Source organism: Aquarana catesbeiana, linkage group LG07, assembly GCF_042186555.1.
Source record: "Aquarana catesbeiana isolate 2022-GZ linkage group LG07, ASM4218655v1, whole genome shotgun sequence".
NCBI classification, from domain to species: Eukaryota; Metazoa; Chordata; class Amphibia; order Anura; family Ranidae; genus Aquarana; species Aquarana catesbeiana.
In genome coordinates, this window is record NC_133330.1 from 115545769 (window position 1) to 115559665 (window position 13897).

The 13897-nt window shown below is 44.0% G+C and overlaps 1 protein-coding gene across 1 annotated transcript in view; it reads right to left on the reverse strand.

The window, feature by feature from the left end:
- TNRC6B (trinucleotide repeat containing adaptor 6B) overlaps positions 1-13897 on the reverse strand; it is an 814361-nt gene that overhangs the window by 115396 nt on the left and 685068 nt on the right. Inside the window, 1 exon segment of the mRNA XM_073592654.1 lies at positions 6197-6370. Within this exon segment, the coding sequence (XP_073448755.1) occupies positions 6197-6370 (174 nt within the window).

Below are 13897 nucleotides of genomic sequence, written 5' to 3' on the forward strand. Positions count from 1 at the left end.
GACACAGAGCCTGTTATAGTCATAACTATTTGGGTTATACACCACCTATAGGTGAACGGACACTGGTGGATCAAACAGGAAATCCTCCCCTATATAACCTCTCCTATACAGGAAGTACTTCAGTTTTGTAGCAAGCAATAAATTCCCCAAAAGAGGGGAGGGACCTCTGTGTCCTGTGAAGCACTCCAAGAAAAGGATTTTACAGGCAAGATGTAGGAAAAATCCAATTTTCTTTATTGTACATCACAGGACACAGAGCCGGTTATATTCATAACTATTTGGGATGTCCTATAGCAATGCCTTTGAGGGGAGGGAGACACCATCACAGAAAACTGCCAACAGAGAAGGACTACTCTTGCGGTTTGTAATATGCTGAGGCCAAAGGCAGTATCTCCCACGGTTTTGACATCCACCTGGTAAAAACCTTGTTAATGTATGAACCAAAGACCAAGTAGTGGTCTTGCAAATCTGAGCCACTGACGCCTAGTGGTGTTTCAAATAATTGTTTAATCGATGCATTGCGATTCAGCCTTAAATGATTCTGCATCGATGTGGAGAAGGCTGAAACGCGATTGCACCAATTATGTCATCCAGTGCGCCCATCAGAGTCCTCCCCTCTGACTTTCTCACTGAACTTGCATCTAAAATGCCCAGGGCGACCGCTCACCATTGCCTGAATGGATCATACACAGCGGGCATCTCCCACTGTGTTACGGAGCTTTGATCTGAATATCCTGGCACGCCCTTCCTCCTCCTCCCTCCTTCTCCAGTGGCTGCTATAACAGAGTTCCACATCCTAGACTGGGTCCTGTGATAGACGGAACACTGATCCAATTCCGGAAAAGTGAATCAGTGTTCCGTCTATCACAGGACCCCGTCTAGGAGTCGGATGGGCACAGTGAGGCTGCATGGATGGGCACAGTGATGCCGCATTTATTGACGGGCACAGTGAGGCTGCATTTATTGACGGGCACAGTGAGGCTGCATTTATTGACGGGCACAGTGAGGCTGCATTTATTGACGGGCACAGTGAGGCTGCACTGATGGGTTTTTGATGAAAACCGTGGGCAGTAATCGTGATTCATTGCAGAATCGAATCAAAGTTAAATGTTGACATGATAATCGTAATCGAGTCAAAAAGTGAGTCCAGTAAAAATGTGCAGCGCTACTGATGCCAGATGGCGGAAAGCCCAAGATGCATCTACTTACCTGGTAGGGAAGCTCTCCCCAGAAAAGGTGGGATTTTGCCCTTTCCAACCATAGGCTTCAATTAGAAACTGGCAGGTCCAATTATAAATTGTTGACTTGGATGTAGCCTGCCCTTCCTGGGCTCTTCTGGAAGCACAATCAGGATTCCTGACCTGCGCTAACAACTCAAGTAAATCCTGAGCACCTGAACTACCTCCAGAGTATGTAGTGATCTTTCTCTTGCCGAATGTGGATTAGGAGAAAAATAAAGGCAAGACAAGTGAAAACTCGAAACCACTCGGCAACAAAAATGATGAGCACGCAACCTCGCCTTATCATAATGCAAGACCAAGAACAGCTCCTTATAAGAAAAGGTCCGCCAGCTCCAACACTGCACTTGCTGAAGTGATAGCAACAAAAGAAGCCACCTTCCGAATCAAAGGACTAACAGAGTTTCTCAAATTGGTTCAAAAGGTGACCTCTGCAAGGACAGTCAAGAGCAAACTAAAGTCCCAAGGACACAAGTGTGGCCTGACAGGCGGGACTGTCTGCGTTACACCCGTATGAATCAAGGAGTGAGAAACAACAGCCTCTGGAAAAAAAGGCATAGGAACGAATCTGACCCTTAATGGTACCTAGAATTGTTACTAAACCCAGCAATATAAAATGACTTCATCCGCCCCCCCTCCCACGGTGCCCACAACTTTTAAATCTTTTTTTTACATAAAAATACTGCTACTATATACTTTTTGGATGATCTGTATACAACGGTTAAATGATAAACTGCACAGCTTCTCCAGTGCTGAGGGTTCAGGTAGGTGGAGATTTCCACTACAGTCTGTATACACGCCCACATGTGTGATGTCAATATCATGTGACCTGGTTAGCTCTGAGAACAAGTAAATGTTCTCTCCGGCATAAAAGACACAACTGCGCATGTGCAGGTCGGCTACCCTGCCTGTGTTAGCTGGCCTTCCCCAGATAGACAGTGCAGGAGGGTGAGGATCTGTGCATACAGGATAAAAACAGCCTTTTTACACAATACAGAGGATTAACCCCTTAAGTTTCACAGTGAGTATAACAAGCATGCTATTCTGCATTTTACAGTTATGGGTTTAGTAACACTTTAAGGCCAATCTCACTTCGCTTCGCGATTGAAGATAAAAAAAAAACTCCCACTCACATATCTATGGGTGCCATTTCATGGCTTCATCCTAGCCATAAAATATTCCCACGTCCTGTAATTAAAGCTCCCTGAAGTTGGCTTCCAGTGCAGAGATAACAGGACCCATTAAGTCCGGCTGGGCTGCAAATGTCCAAGGAGCATCCCCCGCAAGATTCGCTACGTCAGTGTACCAAACCCTCCTAGGCTAATTTGGCTAACACTATTATCAGTGTTACCACCTCCCAGATTCAAAAGATGCTGCAGTAGTTGAAATGGAGGGAAGGCGTCAATTAGGGAGAAATGGTAACTAAAGTGTTACCAGTGCATCCACCCCTATTATCAGTGGGACTCCTGTCCCAGACACAACCTATCCAATTTGTTGTATTACTTGGAATCCAGTAGATCCAACTGCAGAGCTCCCCAATGTGGCAGATTGCCAAAAAATGTCTCTGGATGCAGGGACCATGTGGTCCTGGCATTAGTTGCTGATGCCTGGAAAACCCCCTTTTGCCATTTTTCTATACTTGGGATATGTACTGGCAACAGACGGCACCTGTTGCTATGCCCCAGACAGAATGTGGTTCACCTTCCTAAGCTGCACGACTCCTGGTGGTTGATACGTGCCACTGTAGAAGCATTGTTGGACTGAACCTACAACGGATTCAATCAATAATCCAGAGCAAGGTGTACTGGCCAAAAGTTTCAAGATATTGATGGGCAGTATACTCCCCTGTGTAGACCAAGTCCACTGAACTGTGGCTACCTTCAAACCAACTGGAGGGACTGGCATTAGTGGTTATTATCTTCCAAACTCCTGAAAGAATGAATTTCACCTTCTCCAGATTCCGAACCATCAACCACCAATTTGAGCTCTGCAATACCCTGGGAATAGAGTCTTCTGGCAATCCAATGCATAGATCTTCATGTTCCAGACAGAGAGAATGACCCTCTACAAAAGACCTGGAGTAGGACTGTACGTAGGGAATGTTCTTTGACTTCAATACAACTTCCTCCTGCAGAAATGTATCAAAGGAAAATCTGGAAACCGAATGCTTCCTGAGCAAAGATTGAGGTATACTGAGATTGACACTGCCTTGCGTCTTCAGTAAGTCCAGTACAAGGGCTTGGAGCTTTGCGAACCCTCGGAAGCTGTGGCTAGCCCAAAGAGCAGAGCCACAAAATGAAAAAAAAAAAAAAAAAAAAAAAAAGACGACTTTGCACTGCAATTGCAGAAACCTTTGATGAGCCTGGAAAAAAAGCAGCACATGAAGAAATGCATTATTAATGACTATGGACCCTGAAATCTTGCAGAGAGGTCATCAATGAACAGACCAAGCCTCTGAAACAGAAGGATGCCCAGCAGCTTGAGATTTTAACTACTTCCGGACCACCGCACGTCCTGTCTTTGAAGAGGAATATCGTTGTTATGGTAGCAGCTAGCTGCCATAACCCCGGTATCCTCTTCTTCAGCAGGCAGTCCGGTTTCCGATAATAGTGGTCTCAGCGACAGATTCACTTTTTATTGGCAGCAAGAGAGGCCCCCGCCTCTCTCCGGTGCCCTCCGCCGCTTACCGGAGCTGTCGGTGGCGGCAGAGGCGATCAGATGCTTCTCCTTCCAGGGTATGGAGACGAGTGAGGGGAAGATGGCCCCCACCCATCTCCATACCATTGCAGGGCGGAAGCGACGTCACTTCATCACTTCTGCCCATAGCTCTTAAAGTGCCATTTTGTTTTTCAAATTTTTAAATTGCATTTAAGTGTAAATATGAGATCTGAGGTCTTTTTGACCCCAGATCTCATATTAGGTCCTGTCATGCTTTTTTTTATTAAAAGGGATGTTTACATTCCTTGTAACAGGAATAAAAGTGGCACAAATTTAATTATTTAAAGGTAAAAAAAAAAAAAAATTAAAACGCGCCCCGTCCCGCCAAGCTCGAGTGCAGAAGCGAACGCATATGAAAACTGTGTTCAAACCACACATGTGAGGTATCGCCGCGATCGGTAGAGCGAGAGCAATAATTCTAGCCCTAGACCTCCTCTGTAACTGAAAACATGCAACCTGTAGAATTTTTTAAACTTTGCCTATGGAGATTTTCAAGGGTAAAAGTTTGTCACCTTTCCACGAGCGGGTGCAATTTTAAAGCGTGACATGTTGGGCATCAATTTACTCGGCGTAACATTATCTTTCACAATATAAAAAAAAAAAATTGGGCTAACTTTACTGTTGTCTTATTTTTTAATTTTAAAAAATTTATTTTTTCCAAAAAAAGTGTGCTTGTAAGACCGCTGCTCCAATACGGTATGACAGAAAGTATTGCAACAACCGCCATTTTATTCTCTAGGGTGTTAAAAAAAAATGTATAATGTTTGGGAGTTCTAAGTAATTTTCTAGCAAAAAAAACGTTTTTTAACTTGTAAACAACAAATCTCAGAAAGTGGCTCGGTCCTTAAGTGGTTAAGCTAGACCTCATGTCCCCATTTGTTTTGGAACCACTACCATTCAAGCGTTTTAGAAGAATAACTTCTGCTCCAAAAGCCAATGTGCGTTCATGCAAACATGAAAACACTTGCCAATGCAAACACATGCCCATGCAATCATGTGCCTATGCAAGAAAGCGAATGAGTTTATGCAAACATGTATACTATGCTGCACCTGCTCAACTGCACCTGGCCCCATACTAGTTTTGCAGGATTAGCCATGCATATAGGCATCCAATGCAGCCTCTATGCTGCTTCAAAGCAGAATAAAAATAAGCTCCTGCAGACCAAATGCATGCTATTCTGGAGGCACAACTCCTTAAAGTGCCGTACACCCCCGTACAAGGGGTGTATCGGCAGACAGTTGTACAAGCCCCCCCGGATTAAGTAATAAGTATACCTTTATGCAGTATATAACAATGACTTGTCTGGTCACACAGCTCTCCTATAGAAAGTACTCACATTTCATTATGTAGCCATGGGTTGAAGTTATGTCTCAGAGCCCTTGCTGAACTTTCAGCCCACATGGTCCACCAAAAATGGTCGCCCTTCTACTTCCTGTATATACAGGAGTAGGCCATACTGAGCTAACCCGTGTCCTCTAGTGGCTGGAGGAGACACTGCAGCCCAATACTTCTGAGAAGTACACAGAGCATGAACAGCACACTGCCCCCAGTGGCCACTCGGACAAAGACCAGACAGTCAGATCTCTTTTTTTTAAAGAGAAACTGCAAAATACAGACTTACCCTTCCTCCTGCAGGTCTCTGTGCATAACAGGAGTCCAAACTTCACCCATCACGGCCGTCCTCCTTAATCTGGGGTCCAATTCCCTGGATCTGTATAGCACCCTGCAGGAAAGTACCTTGGTCAGAACAAACACTGCACAGGGTTCCATTATGCAGGGTCCAGCACCGTAAGGCTGCATTACAGGCGAACTTTGAGGAATCTTCTCTCCTATCCAATGAGACTCGGGTATCATCCATTTTGGCTGACAGCTTTTTCGAATGGATCCGATTGAAGTCCATGATTCTTAATAGAACCTCCAAGAGCACACGTATAACATCAGTGACCACCACCTTACAAACACTGAGGAAAAAAACTAAAGTACTTCCTGTATAGGAGGGGTTATATAGTAGAGGACTTCCTGTTTGATATATCTACCAGTGTCCATTCACCTATAGGTGGCATATAACCCAAATAGTTATGAATATAACTGGCTCTGTGTCCTGTGATGTACGAAAAAGAAAAATAATTTTATATTGTATAGATTGGGGAATTTGAAACTATGGATTTTTTTTGTGTCTGTCAGTGTCTCCACTGGGAATATTGGTAATACAATGATAATGATGACTTGTGAGACTCACCTGGTGGCCAGCTGGTATTAATTGATTTGCTTCCCATTTTACTAGGAGGGGATTTGGCTGGTAGCCAACTCTCAGCAGTTGGCCCTCCATGCAATCCTACAGATTCTCCAGACATCATATCAAACTGGTTGTATGGGGAGCTACCAGGATTCTTTGTAGGAGGAGCAATAGAGCCTGAAGACAGAGATGAAAGAAAATGAAATGTAATACAAAAGGTTCACTGCATAAATGTTAAAAAGTAAGTGGTTTGTACACATATAAAAATATTTGGCTAGTAATTAAATGAGGTATAAAGAGACCAAAAAGTTCATACAAATAAAATTACTCTGATCATTAGCCGAGTGCTCTTTTTTGCATTCTAATATTTTCCCCATTGGATGTTGGGCTATTTCTGCAACATACTACAACGTAACCAATAGAGCTGCACTAATTAATCGTTAAAAAATCGTGATCTCGATTCAACCCCCTCACGATCTCTATGAAGAATTTAACTCTACGCAGGACTATAAACATTGCAACTTTTTGTTCTTGGATCAAAGGAATGAACTTCAGTGTGTAGATGAGGGCAGTTTACCATTTAAAAATGAAACCTTTTTCTGACACTCGTTTCTTACAAAGTTAAAATCTGTATTTTATGCTAGAAAATTACTTGGAACCCCCAAACATTATATATATCTTTTTAGCAGAGACCCTAGGGAATAAAATGCAGATTGTTGCAATATTTTATGTCACACTGTATTTGTGCAGCGGTCTTTCAAATGCAATTTTTTGGGAAAAAATACAATTCAATGAATAAAAAAAAATAAAACAAACAGTAAAAGTTAGCCCATTTTTTTTTTGTATCTTGTGAAAGATATTACGCCGCGAGAATCATGAGAGAATCGTGATCTTTATTCTAAGCAAAAAAATTATGATTCTCAATTTAGCCAGAATCATGCAGCTCTAGTAACAAACACCACTAGGGAAAGGTGGCCTACATATCTAGCGGAAAAAAACGATGGAAACATGAGTGCTGCAAAATACAGTCGATTGTGTGATCAGCATTGAAGCAGACTAAGCAGCAAACAAATTTATACTCTGTTTAGTATGGGCACAATGAAAATTCTTGAGCTGGATACAGTAAATACAATTTTTTTTTTGTATCCAGCCAGCGGAATTCCTTCAACCACACAAATGAAGTGGATAGAGAAATCTCCCCCACTGAAACTCCTGCTGCTGCCAGAATGTACTGATCAGCAGCTGCAGCTGCTGATCGAGGACTTTTTCTCAACTTCTCAGGACGGCCACACATTGATCAAAATTCAGTCACTGCTGAACAGGCCAAATTTGATTTGCTGTATGGCCAGCATGGGTTCACAAATAAAATTGTGCTTTCTGGGTGTAAGGGTTTTGAATTCCCTTGTGTCCCGATGCTTACTTAAAAACCTCCACTGACCCCGTTATCAGCACATTTTTCTGAAAAGGTAATCCACATAGGCCAAGCACTGATGAGAATATGGGCTTCAGTTTCAGTGAAGGGACTGACTTTTATTTTTGCTCATTTATGTGCACTACACAACTCAGATGGCTCAGGAAACTGGTGAATACTTAATTCTTGTTGGATATTTACAGGAATAAAGGCTTTTTTGAAATGGCAGTGTAAAGTGCACAAAATATATATGCAACGCACGGTTAACACAAAAGAACTACATCACAACTTAATTGGGGGTTAAACAGTTAGAAATCTGGGCTACTACACAATTTGTACTGCCTTTAATAACCAAAATAACTATCTATCCAAAGCAGGCAGTATTCATGGCACTAATAGGATACAACCATATATAACCCAAAGTTTAACTTCATGATGCTTCACACCCTCACTTCCAGTTTACAATATAACTTCAGAAAAAATGTTTTCTAGTTTTGTATAGGAGTAAGAAGCTATTACAGTTCATACAGTGGCTTGAAAAAGTATTCACACCCCTTGAAATTTTCCACATTTTGTCGTGTTACAATCAACATTTTTTATGTGATAGACTAACACAGTGTGGCACATAATTGTGAGGTGGAAGGAAAATGATAAATGGTTTTCAAAATTTTTTTTACAAATAAATATCTGAAAAGTGCGGCATGCATTCGTACTCAGCCCCCTTTACTCTGATACTCCTAACTAATGTAGCAAGGTCCCAGGCCTTCTTTGGTCTAAGGAGAACCTCCAGGACCAGGGATAACTGACATTCTTCTGTATGTAGTGGGTTGTGAGGCATGGTGGGAGTATATTTGTTAAAGATATTGGGCACCAGACACTCCTTGGATGCAAAATAGTTTATTTTAAGTTTATTTCTCTTAAAAAAAACTATTTTGGGGGAGAGTGTTAGGGCCAGGACACCCTTAGGTAGTTGCAAGATTAATTGGCAGACTCTGAGACTTCAATAGGAGAACAGCCATGCAGGGAAAGGCATCCAGCAAGACACCACATCTGCACGTGTAGGAATGCTGTCCACTAGGGCAACAGTCTTTAACAGTTCCTAACACATTGCGTAACAGTTCCTTCACTTTCACTACAATCGCTCCTTGTAGTTCTTCAGCACACTGAGCTCCCGGTCTCTCACTAGACCCACTGCTTCATTGCCACTGAATCCCTTTAGCTCCGCCAATCTTCACGGTGGTATCTTCCTCAAGCGTCGCCCCTGCTTCTCTGCTGGGTCCCTAGCTTGGAACTCTAGATATGCGTCAAGCTTCACCCACGCTGGCCTTCTCAGTCCCTAGCTTGACATGCAAGGCTTCAAAAGCATTTGACACAGTCCTCCATAAATGTTTACTGTACAAAATAAGGTCCGTTGGACCATAGGGTGAGTACATGGATTAAAAACTGGCTTCAAGGGCGAGTTCAGAGGGTGGTGATAAATGGGGAATACGCGGAATGGTCAGGGGTGGGTAGTGGGGTGTCCCAGGGTTCTGTGCTGGGACCAATCCTGTTTAACCACTTAATAACCGGCCCATAGCCAAATGAAGGCTACAGGGCGGTTTGTTAACTCTGGGAGGGCGTCCAGAGACTTCCTCCCGGAGAATCGTTCCCGCGCGCCCGCTGGGGCGCGCACACGGGAACATCCGTGCTCGCCGGGTTCACGGGACCCGGCGCTACACAGATCGCGGTAAAGGGCCAATGACAGCGGCCCTTTACCACGTGATCGCTCCGTCCAATGACGGAGCAATCACAAATGTCAAAACATTTCAAATGGGGTCATCACAAGTTCATTGCTCTCCTCTCACCGATGCAGCGTGAGAGGAGAGCAGATCGTGTGCCAAACTGAGTTTTGTGATTCTAGCAGTGCCCAACAGTGCCATAACAGTGCCTCAACAGTGCTATCTGTCACCTGTGCCACCAGTGCCACACCAGTACCACCAGAGCCACACCAGTGCCACACCTGTGCCCAGTGCCACCTGTACCCATCAGTGCTCATCTGCGCCACATCAGTGCCACCTGTGCCCACCAGTGCCACCTGTGTGCTAATCAGTGCTGCCTGTGCCCACCAGTGCCACCTGTGTGCTAATCAGTGCCACCAGAGCCACACCAGCGCCACTACAGTGCACACCAGTGCCACCTGCGCCCATCAGTGCCACCTGCGCCCATCAGTGCCACATCAGTGCTGTCTGTGCCACCAGTTCCACCACAGTGCTCTGCAGTGCAGCCTCATCAGCCACCAGTATGGCAAAATAATATTTTACTACTGAGGAGGCCTACCAGCGTCTAAGCATGACCGATGAGAGCAGCGGGGAGCTCTACGAGTCTCAGTCCGATTACGATTCGGATTCGACCTATGAACCCGTGATAAGCAGCGGTTCTGATACAGAATCGGAAGAGGAATGTGTGCCCGTGAAAAGAAGGCGTTCTGGCGTGGAGCAGCAGCCTACTACCAGCAGCGCAGGGCCGTCCACCTCAAGAGCAGTGCCGTTCACCTCAAGAGCAGAGCCACTACAACAAAGGCCAGGCACCAGTAGGGTGTCATCTCAGCCCCAAAGGGATAGGGGCCATGCCAGCCTTCCCTATGCCCTTCAAAACCCCCTGTGGCTTCCCCCTAATTCCGGAGCAGCAAATATCCCCCCTTTCTCCGCCCAGCCAGGTGTCCAGGTGAACACCAATGATTTTGCCATGATTGATTTTTTTCATTTGATTTTCACTGAAGACTTACTATCGTCCATTGTGGCCCAGTGCAACCTCTACGCACAGCAGCACATAGTAAGCGACCCTGGCTCTAGTTACACTCATCCCTTTGAGTGGGGAGAACTAACCGTAGAGAAATTCAAAATTTTCTTAGGCCTAACTTTTACTATGGGACTCACAAAAAAAAAACAATTGTACTCCTATTGGTCTACCAAACCCATCCACCACATGCCACTCTTCTCATCCCTTATGCCAAGATCCAGATACCTAATGATTATGCGGTTCCTTCACTACAATAACAACACCCAGTGCCCTGCCTGAAATGACCCAGCTTCTGACAAACTAGTTAAAATTCGGCCACTCCTAAATTATTTCTCTGAAAAATGTCCCCAGTTATACACCCCCGAACAGAATATTTCCGTGGATGAGTCCCTTGTAAAATTTTCAGGCAGGCTGGGCATCAAACAATTCATCCCCAGCAAAAGGGCCCGATATGGGGTAAAAATGTACAAACTTTGCGACCAAGCCACAGGGTACATCTACGCCTTCCGGGTGTACGAAGGGAAGGACTCCCAACTGCATCCCCCTGAATGCCCAGAGTACATTGGAGCCAGCGGAAGAGTGGTCTGGGATCTTGTCTATCCACTCCTTGGAAAGGGATACCATCTTTATGTGGATAATTTTCATACCAGCTTGCCCCTCTCTTCCGCAATCTTCACCGGAGAGACACCCCAGCATGTGGTACAGTAAGAGCCAATAGAAAGGGCTTCCCGCAAAAACTTGTCGATGAAAGGCTACAATGAGGGGAGACAGCATCTTTGCGGAACCAGGAGTTATTGGAAGTCCGAAGAAGAATCGGCCCAGCCCAGAAACCAGCTTGTGTTTACGATTATAATTTGTTTATGGGGGGAGTGGACTTCAACGATCAGATGATTGAACCCTACCTTCCCACAAGAAAATCCCGCCACTGGTATAAAAAAGTGTCCATTTATTTTTTCAGTTTGGCTATGTATAACACTTATGTCATTTACCAAAAATCTACAGAGAACCCCATATCCTATCTCCACTACCAAGAAGAAGTTATTTCTGCCCTTTTGTACCCTGAAAGCCCACCAGAAACTATTCGCTCTGATTCCGTGAGCAGACTCCACGAGCGCCACTTTCCTGACAAAATCCCCCCCGTGAAACAGGCCGCAGACGTCAAAAGAAATGCCGGGTGTGCTCCAGTGGAGCAATTAGAAGAGACACCACGTATTATTGTCCCGATTGTCCTTCCCAACCAGGCCTCTGTATAGTTGGATGTTTCCGCCGTTACCATACTTCTCTACATTATTAGGGAAGTATGGTAAACGTAATTCTAATTTCCTGTCATTTTCCTCCACACCCCTTATGCCACTGCACTGAAATGTACATACCTCTGCCTTCTCCGGAACTGACCCAGGCCTGTTATACGACCAAGCTTCTGCCTAACGCTAAACATACTTCTGCCTTCTCCGGAACTGACCCTGGCCTGTTATACGACCACACTTCTGCCTAACGCTAAACTGTACCTACCTCTGCCTGCTCTGGAACTGACCCTGGACTGTTTGACCACGTTTTTTGCCTGCCTCTTGGATTGATCTTTTACCCTGCTATGCTAGTGGGAACACAGGGGTCTCACATATGTGAGGGGCTCCAGAATTGTTTTTCTGGATGAAGAAAACTGATCTTTTAGTTTTCTCATTCCCGGATTAGGGTCTGGAGATTCGGAGGCTTCAAAGAGATTTGGGTGGGAGAAGCCTCTACCCCTGTCCCCATTCTTTCCTGGCCTGCTACTTGGACCGTGTTCCTGCTTACTACCAGGACCAATATTTTGGCACTGCTGGCAACGTCTCTACTTGCACTGACCCTGGACTGTATATGGACAGTATCCCTGCCTGTACTGACTATGAACAATATTCCTGCCTGCTGCCTGGACAATTCTATTCACTGTCACTGACCACGTCCCTGCCTGCTGCCTGGATCAGGGCTCTCCTCCTGTGGACAATTGCACTACTAAAATCACAGGTGATCTTTTGTTTACCCTTTACTCAGCAGAATGCATTTTAGGGTGTAATTCTTGGTATGTACATGCTGTGTTAGAAATATGAAGGGCCTTCAAAAATGTGATAGATTGTAAGGAAATTGGATGTGTAATTTATGTCCCTAGAACACCCGATGGTGCTTCTTGGATGTTGGGCCTCTATGTGGCCAGGCTGTGTAAAAGTCTCACACATGTGGTATCGCCATACTCAGGGGGAGTAGCAGAATACATTTTGGGATGTCATTTTTGCTATGTACATGCTATGTGTTGGAAATATCTTATAAATGGACAACTTTGTGTAAAAAAAAAAAATGCGTTTTCATTTTTTTTCCACATTTTCCAAAAACTTCTGGAAAAAAATGAACCGTTCCAAACTCAGTATGCCTCATAGATTATACGTTGGGGTGTTTGCTTTCCAAAATGGGGTCACTTTGTGGGCGTTTCCATTGTCCTGGTGCTCCAGGGCCTTCAAAAGTGTAATAGGTGGTTGAGAAATGAGATGTGTAGTTTATGCTCCTAGAACGCCTGAAGGGGCTACTTCAATTTTGGGCCTCTGTATGTGGCCAGGCTATGTAAAAGTCTCACAGATGTGCTATCGCCATACTCAGGAGGAGTAGCAGAATATATTTTGGGGTTTCATTTGTGGACTGTACATGCCATGTGAGAGAAATAACCTGTTATAATGACAATTTGGAGTGAAAAAAATAAAAAAAATCTTCATTTTGCAAAGAATTGTGGGAAAAAAATGACATTGGAATGTCTACTTTCCAAAAAGGGGTCATTTGGGGGGTATTTGTACTGGCTTGTTAGGGTCTCAAGAAATGAGATAGGCTGTCAGTACATTAGGTGTGATCAAAATGATACATTTTCAGTGAGTGGCACCATACTTGTAGACCCTATAACTTTCACACAGACTAAATAATACCCACTAATTTGGGTTATTTTTACCAAAGATATGTAGCAGTATACATTTTTGGCCAAATTTATGAAGAAAAATTACTTATTTGCAAAAAATTTTAATAGAAATGAAGAAAAATGCATTTTTTTTACAAAATTTTCGGTCTTTTTTTATTTATAGCACAAAAAATAAAAAACCCAGAGGTGATCAAATTCCACCAAAAGAAAGCTCTATTTGTGTGAAAAAAAGGACGAAAATTTCATATGGGTACAGTGTTGCATGACTGAGTAATTGTCATTCAAATTGTGAGAGCACTGAAAGCTGAAAATTGGTCTGGTTATTAAGGGGGTTTAAGTGCCCAGTGGTCAAGTGGTTAATTTGTTCATAAACGACCTGGAGGATGGGGTAAACCGTTCAATCTCTGTATTTGCGGACGATACTAAGCTAAGCAGGGCAATGACTTCTCCGCATAATGTGGATACCTTGCAAAAAGATCTGAACAAATTAATGGGGTGGGCAACTACATGGCAAATGAGGTTCAATGTAGAAAAATGTAAAATAATGCATTTGGGTGGCAAAAATACTGTATGAATGCAA